Source organism: Erpetoichthys calabaricus, chromosome 4, assembly GCF_900747795.2.
Source record: "Erpetoichthys calabaricus chromosome 4, fErpCal1.3, whole genome shotgun sequence".
Classification (NCBI taxonomy): domain Eukaryota; kingdom Metazoa; phylum Chordata; class Cladistia; order Polypteriformes; family Polypteridae; genus Erpetoichthys; species Erpetoichthys calabaricus.
Window position 1 is genome coordinate 161,277,139 of NC_041397.2, and position 19,936 is coordinate 161,297,074.

The 19,936-nt window shown below is 36.4% G+C and overlaps 1 protein-coding gene across 1 annotated transcript in view; it reads right to left on the reverse strand.

The window, feature by feature from the left end:
• kpna3 (karyopherin alpha 3 (importin alpha 4)) overlaps positions 1–19,936 on the reverse strand; it is a 287,088-nt gene continuing 267,152 nt past the window's right edge. The window contains 3 exon segments of the mRNA XM_028790479.2: positions 1–1,957; positions 5,787–5,881; positions 17,968–18,130. Of these exon segments, the coding sequence (XP_028646312.1) occupies positions 1,859–1,957; positions 5,787–5,881; positions 17,968–18,130 (357 nt within the window). The 3' untranslated portion in view covers positions 1–1,858.

A 19,936-nucleotide genomic window follows, 5' to 3' on the forward strand; every position in this document is an offset into this window, starting at 1 on the left:
TTTACAAAGCCTACACCTGCCTTAAGATTTATTTTAAATTCAAAAGCTAATGAATGCATTTCTGTTCTTTGAAATAAAATGAACAGCAAGGCACAAATTTCAACTCGCCTTTAATATGCACAAGAGTTGAAAAGGGAAAAAAATATAATGAGCCACCTTAAAGAGAAACAGAATCTAAAATTTATAAAAAAGATATAAATAATCAGAGGCCAAAATGGTATATGTCACATTAAAACATGTTTCTTACGCAAGTAAAATCTTGCAATCTACATAAACTTGTATCAGTTTCTGATACAAGGTAACTTCTACTCTTTAAAGTGGCTCGGTCTAAACTGATAGATAATTCAAGAATGAACATCTGCCATCATTTTTCTGTTTTCATCAACTTATAAACAGCTAATCCAGAAAGCTCTGACTGCAGTCTTATCTGAACATCTTTGTAGTAGTAGCAGCCAAAACATGATAACTACATTAGTAAATGCAACTGTTTATCCCTTTACAAAAAAATGCACTGGGGAGAAAAAGAAAACACATTTTATCTCCATTCACAATAGCAACAAAACTTTTTTCCAATAAGGGTATCATCTTAACAAGATACACACATTAAAACAGAACTCCCTGTTAACTTTAACAGTAAGTACAATGTTATCCTGCACAATGAACTGGATGTACAGGTAGCAGCCACTGCAGCTTTTACATAAGCCTTAATTTAAACAATATAATGTTTGAACAGTTAAATTGACTTTTAGCATGTAACCTACAGAGAAACCTATATATTGTATTGCCAACATTAAGAATCATATGATTTTCACCCTCGTTTGTGATACTTAGAGAGAGAAGCACTGACTGCAATTTTTAAAAACTTGTGCAAGACTGAATTACTGCAAACTTGGAAGCTCCACAGAATAAACTCAGTGAAATCCAACCATCATTGCTACTTGCAATTTCAGCAAAATTAAAATATACTTTATATAGTAATAACAAACCTAAAATGGATATAAAAGCAAAGTGCTAAAAAGCAAGATTCTTATAGATGGACAAAACATTTTTGCTAAATACAAGAGGATAATTGCTTTCAGTTTAGAAACTCCAATTCAGAAAATCCCATGTGGATTACCTTATAATATAGCTGAATCACAGGCTGAAATGGTGGTGGTGTTTACTAGGGTATAAGTTTTCAAGGGAAAAATCTTTCCTGAACATTTTGTACACTAGCTGAAACATCAATTTGTAAAGGTGGATTTCACCATAACAAAAAACGAATTCTACACATTTCATCCTTCTTATAATATCTGCAATGATGCAGCTTCACATATTATTCTGATGATTGTTCATATTGTCATTCTTTCCTTATTTTGATTTTTAAGTTTTGCTGTTGCACAATCAATAAACGTGGTTGTGGTGACAACAAAAAGGCTCAGTCTCTTCCGACTTCTACAAAACTAAGCGTTTCAGTACTTCCAAAAACTTGTGTCTTTTCATCACATAGCATCTAAAATGTCAACATGAACACTTACTTATAAAGGGATTACTGTAAATGAACAGCACATGATATTAGGGTGAAAAAGCATAAAAAAAGCACAACATCAGGATTTTCTTCTCCACTGATATGATGGAATATAAAATGAATTTGTCAATTCATGCACATGGATCCTCTGGCTTCTGTAATAGCTCATTTGGCAAGTGCAGATGGACTGACATAAGGTTTTTTTTTGTTCATAGTTAAATTCTGTTTTAGATTTAGAAGCACTAGCTGAAGATTAACACAAGTCTTCAAAACTTCAGCACATGTTGTGGTTAGTAAAATGTGTGGCATTTCAGAGTTGACACATGTAGCAGAGCAGCTGTAATATACTTCTTAAAATTTAAATTCCTTGGTTTGTAGATTTGAAGTTGGGTCAAAGTTGAATGTTCCTCCCTGAGTTGGTTCAGGAATGAGGCTAGGATCTTCATCAATCTAAGTTTAAAAGAAACAAAAACAAGCCAGTTGTCAGTGCACTTTATAAAGGCCTCTTGCTGTTTTTATGACCATAAACTTTCATTAAAAGATGTATCAATTCGATAAGTAAATACAATAATAGCAGTGTAAAGTTCAGACAAGAAAAAGAGAAGAAAATTCTATCTTGAATCTTGAGCAAGTTTTATAGACTCACACTTGTCAAACTTTCATAAAAATGTATTGCGTTACACAGTTGTAATTTGGTCTCTTTGTCACCATATATTAATTATTTTTGTGTTTAAGGGATGGAAAAAAAGCATTGCTTTATTAGCCAGTAATAAAGAGGATTTACACCAACCAAATGCACCAGGGAAGCAGTGACCACTACCAATATACTGCTCTCTTTTGGAGGTAAATGGCTTTTTCTAGGTTAGATACCAGGGGCATCAACAAGTAAAGTAATCTGGGATGAGCATCTATGTGATCTGGATGAGACTTTGCCAGTTTATTTTATAGTGATTGTGCTATGTGACTTCCTTTGATTCCTATAATCTACTACTGCTTCATAAACTGGAAAATTCACTACTTCAAACACAAGGATATAGTGTGTATAGATTGTGACTTGACCTCAGGATTGTGTCAGTGGGTCACACTTTTTTTTTTTTTTGTGGAATTTTGCTGATTTAAGAAAGAGGGAGTGAATAGGACACTTAATGTCGGCCTACATTCTAGACAATCTAAACTGTAAATAAAGATTTTCATCTTTACTTAAATAGTATCTAAATGCAAAGGTGACATACTATAACAAACATGTCACATTAACATTTTGTAGTCCACTGTATAATTTAAATAAACATAAATGAAAAGTATGTATTTGGAAAAAGTAAGCACACTCCTACATTTATCACTACCTCAAACACTTAATAAAACATTTAGAAAGAGATGCAAATATTAGAAAACCATAAGAGAGGATCTTGAAGAATCTTGTTTTATTTAAACCTCACACATTTAGATTTCCTCGTTGCTGATGAAAAAGCTCCCAAAGGTTGTCAGAAAGAAGGTTACACAGTAGATGCCTATGGGATTTAAAAAGATCTCCAAACAAACCATTCAACTATGTGGAAGATCACCTACAACTGCAGAAAATTTCAAATAACTGCCAACTTGTTTAGGCCATGCTGCCCCAACAAGTTCACCCCAAAAGAAGAACAGAAGATGTTGAAAGAAGTCTCTAAAAAGAAATTCAGAATTTCACCATGGGAACTACAGGCACTTTGGCACCACAAGTGTCAAAGTGAAGGAGTCTACCATTCAAAAGGCGTTGCACAAATTAGATCTAGATGGGAGGTGTGCCAGAAGGAAACCTTTTGAGTCTGGGCAAGAGTACAGTTCCAGCTTGAACACCTAGGCAAAGACCAGAAATTCTGGAACAATGAGCTCTGAAGGCAAGGATACAGTTATTTGGCCACAGTACCAGAATACATATCTGGCAAAAATCAGCGACAGCATACAAACATAAGAACCCGAAATCCACTGTAAAGCATGTTGACTGAAAGGTTATGGTTTGGGTCTGCTATGCTGCATCAGGGACTGTGTGGCTCATCGTCAAAGAATCCACTATAAATTCTTTATAGTACCAAAAGGGCGTTTGAGGATACTGTGAGACCATCTGTTTAAAAACTGAAGCTCAACTGAAAGTGAACCTTACAACATGACAATGACCCTAAACAAATCAGTAAATCCATCAAGAAATGTCTGGAAAAAAAAAACAGAGGGTAGTGGAATGGTCAAATCAAATCTCAGAACCCCACTGGGGTGTTGTGAGGGTTTTTTAATCAGGCCGTGCATGTAACACACACCTCAAACATCACACAGCTAAAGGAATTCTGCATGGAGGGGTTGTAAAAAAAACTTTCTTCTAACCACCGGCACTTATAAGAAACTCCTACTTGAGGTTATTTCTAACAAAACTGACAATACCAGTGTAGCAAGGGGTGCAAAATCACTCAATTATCAGTTTTCCCCTCAGCAATGCTGGTACTTAAAACAACAATACGCCCTCCCCAAGGGTCACCAAGTTAAAAGTAGAGTAAGATACAGCATCTCAGTTTCATTTTCTTTCTTGGAAAGCAGAAATAGGAAGAGATCTCTGTACGACTGATGAAGGATGTTCATAAATCTGCAAACGTCTACCTCAACACATACACTTTCTCTGTTGTGGTCTGGATGTGGTCCAAAACTTACTTTCATAGTTACATGTTTGTTGAAATAAACAAAATACAATTTATTTATAACACAGAAGATGGATATATTTTTATAATAGGATTGCTCCAGCTTCTCTTATGGCCACACCCTTTCAGACCTGGGAATCTGTTGTAAAACGAAGTTATGGCCAGGTTGAGAGCTGTAAGCTAGATGGGAGAATTGATAAGTTAAAGTGTATTTGACGTTTTTAAAAAAAGGAACAGAAGTCTTGTCATTGTTTTTTGGATGCACACAAGTCCATCCTCTTGGCTGTCCACTGGTGCAAACATCAGTTCATCGATGTCATTAATCCTTGAATTATGGACCTTTTTCTGAAGTTAGGTGTCTGGCTTGTACCTCTTAGAGCTATCCCAGATTACTACTAGGTCTGTGATCAATTATCTTATCAGATAAGGAGTGAAGTCGGCATTCAGTACTGGGACCCTGTCATACAAACTGGCATGAACAAGGTCTGGCCCTGGGTTTTAAGCCTAGACTTGTGTAATAGCCATAGCAAAATAATGGATAATGTCAGTCTGTCTAAAATCATCCTTTAGAGCCAAGCATGTACTTTCTTTTTCCCCCCACAGACAGAAATGGCATATATGTTCATTTTTCATAGAACAAATGACTGCAAAGTCAAAATTTTAATTATTTCTTTCTTCAATTACATTTATCTAAGGATACTGTTTAAATAAAGATCAAATCTTCATATATCCAGAAGTTAAAAAAGTAAAAACATTTCTTTGGGTGTATGTACTTATTCAGAGGAGTATATACAGTATAGTAAATGTAGCCTGTTAGCACAGCTGTGGGGCAAACTGTTAGAACAGAAGGTTGCTAAACTAGTAACTACTGTGAAATAAATTAACAATCAACACCAAAGAGAGGTGTTTAAATTTAAGTAATCATTAATTAAAACACAGGCAGTTATTAAGAAATCTCCTAGCTACAGTGCTAGTCTCCTTTGCCCCGAATTAGAAAATACTGAAGGATTAAAAGAGTTACAATGTTAAGAGTACAGTATTCCATAAAATGTGAATCACAATAAAATACTCAAACTCTTAATAGCTATATGTTGCATCTATCCTTGGCCTTATAGGGTTTCTTGGTACTCACAAAGGAGAAATTATAGCATCTTTGCTTGTAAGAATCTAAAAAGCCTTGAGTGGTGCAAACATGTATATTACACAGGTCAGCTAGAATATATCTGTAGGTATCAAAGACTCATCTTTCATAGTGTAATGTTCCTTTACAACAGTGTGTTAAAATCTGATGAAGACAGCATTCATGTTAGGTGGTAATTCAACACTTGAAGCACGTAATGTAACTAAATATTTTGGATTTTTCATTTGTGGCACAAACTCAAAACCAAGCAAAATTACAAAACAAGAGATTGCTTTCTACATTTACAAATACCTGTTTTCACCTTCTGCATTTAGTTGTAGATTGAAAGTACTGCAAACTCGTATATACTCTCTACCAGTATATAAAATATGTACATGACATGCATTTCTCAGTCTTGATGTTGACATTAATGTTCAGATATTAATTAACAGATCTTAAAAGATGCAAAGTGATTAAATCCGTAGAAAATGCTCACATCATCTCCAGAGAAGTACTGGTCAATAATTTCAAAGGCTAATTTGTAGATATCTTCATTTTCATGCTGCTGCAGGTTTTCTATTTTCTCCAAACCTGGAAAAAAATACCAATACAAATAATCTCTTACAGTGAAATCATTATAATATATAATTAACTTTATTTAAAAACACTTTCTAAGTTGTACTGAATACATCTGTCACATCTCTGATTAGTGTTTTATGTCGAAAAGGAATATTAAAATTTATGTCAAGTACACAAAAAATAATTCATAAAACAAAGGAGAGTGAACAGAAAATTATCTTAAATACTCAAATATGTCAGGTTTATTAAACACTTCTTACTTTTTTTCCCCAAAATATTCTTAAACATATGTATATATGCTGGAAGTGTTATCTCAACTATAGTTAAGATATGATGACTACAGGCCTTGCTACCCATCGCGGTGGTAATTACAAAGCGACAATGTGTTGCTGAATATCAAGTCAGGTCAGGTTGGGGAGCACGCACTGGTACAGTGCTTTGCCGCACCCGCCACATGACAAAACAGCTTGAGGTACTGGTTGGCAACCCCCCAGGCAGACACATGGTCCAGTCCCACCCTCAGGAAATGAGCCTCTATCTGCTGCAGCCAGGTGTTATGTGGGCTTTACCTTGGTCTGTTCTAGCCACTTGGGTCCTCAAAAATAAGGATTCTGTGAGCCGGATCACTCTCGGGGAATCGCGGCACATGGTCGCAGTACTCTCTCACAAAGTAGGTAATGTGCCTCATTCGGGACTCCACAAGCAACCGCTCATTGGCACAAAGTCAAACCAGTGGTACCCAAGGATTCTCCAAAGAGATACAGTACCAAAGGAGTCCAGTCTTCGTCTCAGGTCACTGGAAAGCGTCCATGTCTCACAACCATATACCAAGGCAGGAAGCACCAGGAATCTAAGGACTTGGACCTTCGTCCTTCTGCATAGATATTAGGAGTGCCACACACCCCTTTCCAGCAAACTCATTACCCCCACCCCTGTTATAATATGTTTTGTTATTAAGTTTAATGTCACTGTTCTCTGTGCCCACTGTTATGGACTCATTCATACAGGCAGACCAAGTATGGTACACAGGGGCTCAGCATCAGCATTTAGAATTGCCGAGCCAAGCACAAGACTAGAGAGCCAAAGACAACTGGAGAATTGAATAGCCAGACTAGTATATTTCTGTCTTCTGTCAGCACACTATCCTCTATCCTTCTTGGGAGAATGAGAACTGTATGTAGGCATTGTGCTATTCCTGTATTTTTGAAGGTGGGGTTTGAGTCCTTTCCTGTCCTTGTCTGGATCCAGAGAAGGAGCCTGCACATGGAGCAACCAGAATATAAGGATGGACCTACAGCCAACACTTTGAAGCTGCCGGGTGGAAGATTATGTCTTCCATCCGGTGAAAATCCTTTCAGCATGGCGACGAAAGATGGCAGACTGCGTAGGTCAAGACCCCCACATTGCTTGATAGAGTCTGTCATAAGCTTCCTGTCTGTAATACCGCGTGAACCCGTCAGTAAAGTGAGCTAAATTATCCTTTATACTTCTCGTGTAATCTTGTAACCGTCATATGCTGGGGGGGGGGGGGGGTAACACCTTTTTTATTTATAATTATTTAAATTCAGGTTAATTAAAACACCGTGTAAAAGAAGAATGTTCTCCTCAGCACCATGTATTTTGTGTGTTTAGTAAATTAGAATTTTTATAATAACTATTTTGTAACTTGCCAGTGAGAGAAGCTTGGCTTATGAGCTAACAAAAATATGTTATTCCAGGGTTCAGGAGAAATAGTGTCCACATGAATAAAATCTAAGCTGTTTCTTGTGACCTTGTCCCTGAAACATTCACTCTGAGAAAGGGAAAACAAGGCTGCAGAAAGTACATGTAGTTTATGCAAAGGCGTCTCTCCTGTGCTTAGCTTTGAGAACACAGATAATGCTTAGCTCAACAGACATATTGTTTAACTTTGCTGTTTTGATAAGGATGTTCTGTCTTATTAATCATGAAATGCTCAATTATAAAAACCCCTCCTAATTTTTTCTCTGTGTTCAAAATTGAGCTTTGCGGCAATAAGTTATGCTCTTTTGAATCTCTACTTACTGTGACTCCGAATGAATAAAAAAGAGAATTGAGAAATATTATCTGCCTGCTTTCAGTGTGCCTTTTTCGTCCACAACCGCAATTGAAAAGAACACATTTCCAGAGAGCTAATGCCTCTTAAGGAAACAAAATGGCGTCACGAACAGGATTGTGACTACATTAATAACCGTATATTATTTATAAAATATATAAAATATGCTTCTGATAAAGATGGCAATGAAGGGTTCGGTCGAAATATTTAATATATTTTGGAATGGTTGCGCGCTCCGACATGAACTCCTGACCTAGTTAAGATGCCAGGCCCTAATTGGAATGGGGAAATTATAAATTAATAATAATCGTAATTAATCCCGGCAAAAGACAAGAGGCGGTCTTGTAGCGGGCCATGGGCAAGTAAAAGAAAAGGCAGCTGCCAATGACTTGTGGTAGCGTCTGTTAACTATACCATGCAGGTTGAAATTTTAAGTCCAAAGCATGAGTATAAATGTGGGATTAAACTGGAAAAAATAAATAGAAACAACAGTTTTTAAGCTTATAGCACGAGACTAGTTGTCCTGAATAAAATGAAACAGCACCCGCGTGGACAACACAGATTATTTAACTGTCGTACGAAGTCCAAAACCTGCCTGAAAAGTAAATGCCGTGTTGGGGAACACTTATTTAAATAAGTTGCATCGTTTAGCCATTAGAAACAATATTTTGAAAAAGCAATAAAGAGCTGTGCGTTAAGATATGATGTAGATAGGCATGCCAGCACTTACTTTGTATGATGAATCAATCCCGCATCCAGAGGATCTGACAGTCGGTTACTTACAGAGGAACGGTAAAAATGCTGATAAAATCCATAACAGCTCGATCGCGCTCGCTAAAATAAATTGTAGAAATCTTTAATGGCATAATAGAAATCCTATGCACACGGTTCGTCCACGTGTTAAAACGCAGTCAGTGAGCTGGGCAGCTGTTGTAATCACTCTGCCTTAAAGGTTAAAAGTTAAAGGTTTTGGCAACCCCCACCTATGATGGTACTGCTAAAATAATCATGGCGTGTGTTTAAACACACAGAAATTATTGAAATTGCCTTTTAAATATAGCTTAAATTACGAACCTACGTCATAAGCTAACATTTAAAAAGAAACTGTAATGCAAAGAGCTCTAACTAAAAATTGGAAAAAGAAATACATTTGGTTTCAAAACTTGCAACAAGAAACATGCCTCCTGGCCATACTTTTTAAGAAGGGATTAATTGGATAAGTGTAAATTTAAAAATGAGACAGTTTCTCACATAACAAAGAAAGATAATTATCAATTTGTGTAATTGGTTTAAACGCAAACAGAATGTCTCCACTTTTATTTAAGGCTTGTAAATGTGCAAAACATTTTTCTTTTTAAACCCTGATCAAGTTTAAAGGAAAATGCTCTTTTAATAATACTAAATGAGAAGGGAGACAAGTTCTTGCGATAAGCAGCATGTGCCTGATTATGCATGAATGGAGGTTGTGTATTTTAGGTACTATAAAGGAAGAGCATGGTGGCGCAGTGGTCAGCACACTTGATACGAAATAAAGGTTCAAGCACGTATGTTTTCCTTGTTAAGTCAGAATGTTCTTTGTGACCGCGTAACTTTTGATGGGAATGCTTTCTTGTTGTGGAATTTGGCTGTGTAATGTCCCGATGAGTGAATTGTCCTTGATTTGTCGCTGGAACTGTGGATCGCCATGCAAATTAGTGCTTCCCTGCTGTCGCTGAGCTCGGTTTCGCCACGGACTTTTTCATGATCTGGAAACTAGCGCGTATAAAGCTAAGGTAAGATGAGTTCCTAATTTAATGAAAGTGATACCAGCTTGCGGCCTGAGAAGTTGTTTTAATAAGCATGAAGGAAAAGACGCGTTTAAATGTGTTGCATGGTGAAACCTTACAGATAAAAAAAAAAAAGAAGCACAACCTCGAGTGAGTTTATAGCACGTGTGATAGAGATTTTTGTGAATGAAATACAATTGAAAGAAAACTTTATTCTATGAATGAAATGCAATTGTAAAAGAGAACGTGAGTATGTGAATATGTGAAGATATTTGAAAGAATGAAGCAATTGCCAAATACTGTATGTTGAAATGACTGAAACGAGTGAAGGCTGATTGTTTGTGAACAGTTGCTTTCCCCAGTGTGCTGAATGTTGCTTAAAAAGAACTTCTGTTTAGCCAAGTAATTTTGCTTGGGCATGAAGTGGGATTTAGAATCTAGCAAAGAAAACAAAAAAAAAAAATTATTCTTATTCAGAGGCTGGGGTGGCAGATGCCTGTTTATGTCATTTGTCAGTATGTGTTTCTCTGTGTGTCAGCTGACTAAAAAATAATGTGAAGGAAAACCCTAAAAGATGGGAGACGTCCCATATAATAATATAATAACATAACTGTTATAGTAATCGGGAATCGTATTCAAATTTAATTGTTTTAGTAATACATGTACTATCTAAAAATGTTAGCAAGTAAAAAAGTGATCATGACTGGTGATTGGTAATGCAGACTGTGCTTAGGTAGTGAAGCCTGGAATGTTTTTTGAAGCCTACAAGCAGATACAAGTGATAAATAACTGACCTATGCCCTTGCAAGGCAAAAAGACAGCCAGCCGCACAGTCAGTTAAAGAGTTAAGACTTTACACATTTTAAAAATCTGAATAAAGTTTTATAAGCATAAAGTTTTATATATAACTTCAAGCCTATAGATGTTGTTTTTTCTACAGATTCATCAAAACCTGTGGCTAATGGATGAAACGCAAATTATTTTTTCCTATACAAAGCTGCAAGACATAGCTTAATAGCAAGTTTGGGCAGAGAAATTAAATAATCTGACCAAAGGGTGGTGAATGTTTATCAATCATAGATTAATGAACAGCAGTGATTGGAATTATTTTCCTTGCATGCTGATTAGTGCAAGTGTAAGGGTATAACATCTTGTATAATAAAAATGTTTAAATGAAAATATAAAGGTTAAAATGTTCCTATAATTAAAATTAGACTGATTTCTTTCTCTAGTCTTCATATAAAAACAGTATAAAGGGTTTACATATTTTGATGTATAACAAATGATTATTATTATCACTTCAGTAATTACAAAATGTATTAGAACTGAATACATGTATTGATTTGTCTCTGAAAGTGATTACTTTTATGAAGATTTGTTATTATATCAATATATTATGGTCAATACTCAGTTATAATGCACATAGCTAAATAGAATGTTCAGTTATACATTAGAACCATTAGTCTATATGAACTGTGCTGTTGTAATATTTTTAAAGACATTTAAAAGATTTGTCTCTTGATCAGATAAGCTACAGTTTGTTCTGTGGTATTAGATATTATAAGATTTTTGTTCTATGAGAACACTCAAGTTCAAATATGTCATATCTTGTTATAATTCAAGACATCTGTAATGTATAACTGATGTAATGTTTTAATTTTAATTAGTGTATTATTCTACTGAAGAAACCTTTTCATTAGCCTAGTTTAAATGTAATAATTTGCCGTATTTAATTTATCTCAAACTGTTATTTATGATATGAGACTGAGAACTGCGGGTCTAGAATTGTCATTAATAGTGCTGCATTGTATTATACATATGATTGACAAAGAATTGTTTTATGTTATGTATTTGCTCTACTTTTCACCCTTCTTTAGTTAGCCTAGCAAGTATTTTAGTTCTGGCCACTCAATTTAATGGTGCCAAAGTCTCTCCAAGCCAGTGGTAAAAGTTCTATCAATCCTCTGCTAAAAATGGGCAGTCACCATGTGTGCATCTCATGAGCTCTAATGGCAACAGGACTGTTTAAATTTTTTATTTCCAGCAATGGTAAAAGACTTTAGTTTCCTGAAACAGTCATACTTTGTACAGAAGAACCTGCAAAGCCACCAAGCAAAAGACCTATCTACAAACCACTGGGATGGACAAGGCATGAATAGAGAAAGCTTAGGAATAGACTTGAAAATGTTATAAGCGGGGCTCAAAGGTATGAGGATCTGCATAATTAACCACCAATAATGTTTAAATTGTAAATTGACTGGGAATAGAACATCCAAAAGTGAAGTTCGGAAGGATATAAATAATGTACAATTATGCAATAATACTAGTTTAAGAACAAGTAATAATCATAGCAATAGATCTAGAATAGCATCCGAGTTATGTTACAACTATTATAACTTATAACAAGGGATCAGACACCAAAGGGTGGGGTACATATAGCAACATACTGAATTTAGAAATGTTACGAGTACCAAAGAATAGTGAAATCCATTAAGATGCTATATAGAATTATAATACCTGATGCTATGATACAACTGATGAGATATAATGATCACTATGTAGTAACACCATGTTAAATGTAACTGTTTGTCCAAATGTACTGTAACTTGTCATTGTTAATATTTACGCTGGTATTAGATGAACAGTACAGAAGCTATAGTGGTACTACACCTCACATTTCCACAAATGATCTTGAAATGTCTACAATGTAAAAAGGGATCTAGTACCTTTTGATTTGTGGATATGACTTTCAAGTATTGTTTTTTTTTTTGTCACAGATCCAGTGACAAAGGGTGGCTTGTTATAATATGTTTTGTTATTAAGTTTAATGTCACTGTTCTCTGTGCCCACTGTTATGGACTCATTCATACAGGCAGACCAAGTATGGTACACAGGGGCTCAGCATCAGCATATAGAATTGCAGAGCCAAGCACAGGACTAGAGAGCCAAAGACAACTGGAGAATTGAATAGTCAGCCTAAAGACAGACTAGTATATTTCTGTCTTCTATCAGCACACTATCCTTTTTCCTTGTTGGGAGAATGAGAACTGTATGTCGGAATTGTGCTATTCTTGTATTTTTGAAGGTGGGGTTTGAGTCCTTTCCTGTCCTTGTTTGGATCCAGAGAAGGAGCCTGCACATGGAGCAACCAGAATATAAGGATGGACCTACGGCCAACACTTTGAAGCTGCCGGGCGGAGGATTATGTCTTCCGTTCGGTGAAAATCCTTTCAGCGTGGCGACGAAAGATGGCAGACTGCGTAGGTCAAGACCCCCACATTGCTTGATAGAGTCTGTCATAAGCTTCCTGTCTGTAATACCGCGTGAACCCGTCAGTAAAGTCAGCTAAATTATCCTTTATACTTCTCGTGTGGTCTTGTAACCGTCATATTGTGTGCTGGGGGGGGGGGGGGGGGAGAATAATACCTTTTTATTTATAATTATTTAAATTCAGGTTAATTAAAACGCCGCAATTGAAAAGAACACATTTCCAGAGAGCTAATGCCTCTTAAGGAAACAGCCCCCCACCAGCTTTCCCAATCTGTCTACTGACTTCATAGGAAGAGTCACCGGAGGCACAAATATCACTGCAGCAGGTCACAACTGCAGTGTTATCCGTAAAGTCAGCTCCATCAGCCACCCTGACTGCGTCTCTCAAGAACAGATTTGGATGTGCGTAATGCTTTGATTCCTCTGTAAGCAGGATGTGGGTCACTAGACCATAGATGGTGTGTCACTTGTTCACTGATTCCTCTAACAAATGCCTAGTATCTGTCCTCAGAGCCCTCGCAGCCGTCCTTCTCAGTTTCCAGTATAGACTGGAGTTGCTATCAAGTCATGCGCTGCAGCTCCTCTTGATGATATCCAGAGTGCCCTGTGAGATGAAATGCCTCTTTCTGGGAACACTGGTAACACCAAATATGCTGAATATGCTCTGTCAAAATTGCATAGAGGCTCTTACTAAGAAAGACCTTGTAAGGGCTCGTAAAAATCAAAGGAAAATGGGTCCCTGAACCAGATATACTGTATCTTGTACCTTCAGACCATTGCCTCCTCACTCTGTCTTGACCCTTTGCTGAGGTCAAGGATCATGATTTCCACGGTGAAACAGTGTGTACATGAAACTACCATAAAAATTAGAGACTGTTCATTTCTTTGTAAGTGAGCAAACATACAAATTCAGCATTGGATCAAATATTTACTTCCCCCGCTGTATATATAGGCAGCATATATATTACGCACGATTTGATTGACCAGTTTTTGACTATTCAGATATTCAAATGTAATTGGCAACTTCCTTACAAGCTTGTGAGTTTATTAATTTTATTAGACAAAAATGAAAACCTATAATATGCTACGGTAACTACAAGCTTGGATTTGCTAGTCAACACATTTAAGATGGCACAGCACAGTGGGAGAGGGGATTGAGTTTCAGTTTTGGCTTTAAATCTGACCCGAACGATGCAACTTATTCATTCCAGGCACATCTGCACAAAACCAGTTTTCATTCTCTTCTCATCATATTAAGTAGTAGAATTCTTTAGTAGCTGGATTTTAGTAAAGTTTCATTTAAGTAGTTTATATTCATTTCATGGGGAGCAGAGCATACTATAACACTAACACTATATGCTACATGATTCAGATGTACCGTTCAACTGAAGAAACATTCCTTTAGAAAAAAATATAAATGTGTTACCTGATACTTTTCTCCCTCACCTCTGAAAATTCTTTTCTTTTTTTAAATAAAGATTCTGAACCATGTTCCTTTAGATAAGATTGTTATTTCAGTGTTTATTACTGTTATAAAAATATGATTTCACACACACACACAAAAAACTGTTTAATTTAGTTGACTTGGTTTTGTTCTGGTAGAGTCCAATGTGACAGAATTTTTCCTTTCATACTTTTTATTTTGAAGACCTTAAAAAACTGTCTCAAAATTCATACTTTTAAGTTTTTTATTCCTGTGCCCTCAGACAAAATGATGGAGTAACAGAGCAAACAGGAGGATAACATGCCTAAATTATAACAAAATAAAATAAGTGTGACAAAATATATGATTACAGACTAGCCATGGCGTTTTTTCACCTGATCACTTCTGCCCGGACTCAGGATAAACAACGTAAGTCGCATTATTCAAACATTGTGCCAAACATCAGAAGTTGAAAAGGAGAACAGCTTCAAGAAAAATCAAAAGAAATTGCCCAAGACCTCAGAAGAAAAAAAAATCTAATTCATCTTTGGGAACAATTTCCAAATGGCTGAAAATTTCACGTTCACCTGTACAAACACCACATAGCCATCATAACGTTCAGGAAGGTGATGCATTCTGTCTCCTAGAGAATAATGTACTTTGGCACGAATAATACAAATCAATCCCAGAATAAACAGCAAAAGGACCTTGAGAAGATACTGGAGGAAACAGGCTGACAAGTATCCATATCCACAGTAGAGAGAGTCCTATATTGACATAACTTGAAAGGCTGCTATGCAAAGGAAGAGGCCACTGCTCTAAAGCCACCATAAAAAGTCAGACTGCAGTTTGCAATGACACATGTAGACATGTAGAAATATCCTCTGGTTTGATGAACCCAAGATTGGACTGTTTGGCCATAATGACCATGGTTATGTTTGGAGGCAAAAGAGTGAGGCTTGTAAGTCAAAGAACACCATCACAACAGTCAAGCATGGGGGTTGGAGCATCATGTTGTCAGGTTGCTTTGCTACAGGAGGGACTGGTGTACTTCACAAAATAGATAGCATCATGAGGAAGAAAAATTCTGTTGATATACTGCAGAAACATCTCAAGACTTCAGTAAGGAAGCTGAAGCTCAATTGTAAATGGGTCTTCTAAATGGACAATGACCCCATGCATACCTCCATAGTTGTGTCAAAATGGTTTAAGCAAGGTCAATGTACTGGAATGGCCATCACAAAGCCCGGACCTCAACTTGATTGAAAATTTGCAGGCAGAACGGAAAAGAGCATGTGCGAGCAAGAAGGCCTACAAATCTGTCCCACTTAACATCATTTCTGTCCAGAGAAATGGGCCAAAATTCCAGCAACTTATTTTAAGAAAGTTGTGGAAGGCTATTCAAAACATTTAGCTCAAATTAAAACACAATGCTACCAAAAATTAAAGTGTATGTAAAGTTGTGACCCACTGGATTGTGATATGGTCTATAAAAAGTGACATAATCTATCTGTGAACATTGATGGAAAAACATATTTGCAGTGAACGAAATAGATGTCTTAAACTATATGCTAAATTTAGTTTGTTACCACAAAAACAATGCAGGAGTTATAAAGTGAGTTTTAAAGAATTCACCCTAAGTGTATGTAAACTTCGCCTTCAAATAGTACATTATACTCATCCCCATCTTTGTTATTTAGCTAGGTGTCCATTCAATATCAAAATTATGCTCATCTACATAAAGTCCAAATCCCTTGTTAATCTTTAATAGCTTTGCTTAATTCTAGAAGTATTTTTAATATGTTACTTTTTTTACTTTTGCACTAAAATGTTCAATTAAAACTTCCAGCCAACTTCTCTTAAAATTTACATTATGCATATTTGTTTTTACACCATTGTTTATGCACTCATGTACAGTTCTAAATCTGACCTGTCCTAAATTCCCTGCTCCCTTTATTCTCTAGTTCAAACACTCTGGGACTAACCTACTCATATAACTCCTCAACACATTTATACCCCCTAGATTCAAACGTAATGCACTGCAGCAGAAACAGGTCCAATTTGTACCAAAAAGAAACCCAATGTCCCACAAACCTATACTATTCTATTCTAAACTAAGATTTGAGCCACATATAAAGCTTCCTAATCAACCCAGTCTTATCTGGCCAAAACATAGCATAAGCAGGAGTTTGAGACAACTACACTATATTGCCAAAAGTATTGAGACACCTGCCTTTACACACACATGAAAGTTAATGACGTGCAGGCCAAGAGTCTATTCTCCCTCCCAGGAAGGTCTCCTACCTTTTCACCCAGATGGCAACACACCTATGCTTCAATCCCCCACCATCACTAACACAACTCTTTCTGGGGACCTATTTTGAGGTGGCTCATTGGAACTCCCCATGCCTGCCTACCACATTAGAGTCTTCAGAGACACCATCAATTCTGGGAATTCCAAACAGTGTGCATCTTTTGCCTTGCAACTGTGACCAACCGATCTCTGATTGGTCTGGAGTCTCCTTCCTTGCCACTTAGGTGTGCACACTATCTCTCCAAAAGGACAGGTCTGCCAATTTTCTACTACAGCACTGGCCAGTCAACTCCTCCAGTTCAGTGACCCGAGCTTGTGATGATGGATCAGCTGGCATCTCCTGAAGATGAAGCCTGCAAGAAGGACGGACTCCTCCATGCCATCCTCCAAAATGTCCAACATTTATCAGGACCTGCATTGAACTGGCATCATTTTTAAATTTTGTTTTTGATTACCCAACCCTTTTAATTAAATTTAAATGATTTAACGTAATTAAAATGGATAATAAATTAAAGAATTACTAGTTATTTAACACCTTCTGGCCCCATAAGCTGCTGTAATACTCTGTAGCAAGAACACCCGATTTGTATCTTTCTTTGATATTATTAAACTTTACTTTTCCCTATTTTCTTTCCAAACTTTATGCCTCACTTATTACTTTTATTTTGAAGCTCTCTGCTTATACCGTTTTTATTCCTTCATACTGATGAGCCCTTATACGGTTTCCTTGTTAATAATGCTAACTTTCCTGACTGCCAAGAACTGTTCTGTCATTTCTATTTGTTTTAACACTACTTATTGCTTCCTAAGAAATTTGATTACTAAATATCCATCTCTAGCTATTTTACTTATCCTCTTGTCTGTTTCTACAGGTACTGTGTACCTCATCGGTGCTCTCTTTCAAGAAATAATTCCAAGTATTACCAGTATATACAATATTTCAATACTGAACACCTTTAGATGTTTGGCATAGCAGTTTCCTGAAAACAGCATTTAATAAATAAATTACAGTAACAGTATTGGAAACTTCCTTTTAAAAAAAAAAAAAAAAAAAATTGTTTCAATTTAAATGTACTTTATAAAAATGATCAAAACTTTAGGTTAATGTTGACACATATGAAATTCATAACTGAATCCAAAGAATCTCTAATTAGCAAATTTAATGGAAACAATACACCCTACTGTCATACAAAGCAAAAGCATTGAAAAAATTTAACCATAAGTTTCAATGAGTGTGAAATTCCACCCTACCTCCACATTCCTCTATTATCTCAGCTATCGTACTAGCTTCATCACCAGCCATTATTAAAATGTTCTTCAGCCCATCCAGTACTACTTGAACTACTTGTGAATCTCTGACAGCCAGTAGGTTGCAGAAAGGTGGGATGACGTTCTGCTGTACAAGGTATTCAACCTGAAAATAAAATCAAAAAAGGTTGATTTTAGTATAGGTTATCCCATTTAAACTGGATGACCCCCCCCGGTAACTGTAATATATGAATAATGCAAGCATAACACAATGAACAATTAACACTAGAATTACCAGAGCCTACGAAAAAACTTGTAATTCTGGCCCACCTTTAATCCCTTCACAACTCTCATTCAGCATCGTTTGTCTTGTACATGTCTCGGTCAACACAAGCGGCCTGCTATACCATCCCCCCATTGCTGCAGAAAGGGCAAGAAGTTCTCCCAGCTCAAGCCTTGGAGTTTTAGAGGGGAAATAATAAATTGTTATTTGGAACACTTGCATTTAATGTGTGTTCCGCGTCTACAACGATCTATGTAAACACATCATTAAAGCAGAAACATTTTTCATGTTTTAGTAATAAATGACAAAATGTACACATGAAGCATATAATGTGTGAAGCCGGAAGTCCAAATATCAAATAAACACTTCACAAAAGGTACAAGCATAATACGACAGCTTCTGTGGTGCATCAGCAACAACTAGTGACTTGTAATCAAGAGGCTCCGGGTTTGATACTGGCTGCCGCGCAAATGTACCATTTTGAATAGTGAGCTGCTCTTATTGCTAACATTAAACAATAAAAACATACATTTGATTTGCGTCTGTAACAGCTGGTGAAAATTTATAGTACTTGTAAAGTTAGCGTTTCCTTTCACTTTTATTCTCTCAGTCACAATAACGATACAACCACCACCCATCCCCAAACCACCACCACAGATCTGACGCTGTTATTTTTATATTTGAAACTGGGAATAACTGTAGATGCGAGTTTTGTTTTGAGACAATGGAACTAGAAATTCTCTGATGTGGTGGGATAAAAGCTAACCCACAAATGCTGGTGAATCTGCCTTCTTGGTATCTCATTGTCACTTTTTTTAATTCAGTATTATTAAGTGTTCCTGCTCACACTCACGCGGTTACTGATTACAACAGCAAGAAGGCATGCGAATGAATATGAATAATGTTGCATCAGTGCCACAATGTTTTCCGAAATGTACTATACAGGTCATAAAATGAGTAATTTCAATCATCATATATACCTATGTCTCTGTTTTTTTGTCAGTGCGGCTTTAACATCATGGACCATAAGGTGCACACTAATTCAGCGTGAGCAGGAATACTCAATAAAACTGAATAAATTAAAAAAAAAAAAAAAAAAAAAAGTGACAATGAGATACCAAGAATGCAGATTCGCCAGCATTTGTGGGCCAGCTTTTATCTCTCCACATCAGAGAATTTCCAGTTCCATTTTGTTAAAACAACACTCACATCTATAGTTATTCCCAGTTTCAATAAAAACTAACAGCGTCAGATCTGTGGTGGTGGTTGGGGGGGTTGTATAGTTATCGTGAATGAGAGAATAAAATTGAAAAAAAAAAATCCTAACTATAATTACTATAAATTTACATCTGCTGTTACAGACACAAATCAAATGTATGTTTTTATTGTATAATATTAACAATAAGAGCAGCTCACTACTCAAAATGGTACATTTGCACGGCAGCCAGTATCGAACCCGGGGCCTCTTGATTACAAGTCACTAGTTCTTACCGATGCACCATAGAAGCTGTTGTATTATGCTCGTACCTTTTGTGAAAGTGTTTATTTGATATTTGGACTTCAGGCTTCACACATTATATGCTTCATGTCTACATTTTGTCATTTCTCTCTATTATAATAAAAAAATCTTGGGTCAATACCTGATCTTCTTGGAAAGACACTTTGACGTCCCGCGAGACTAGACTTTAC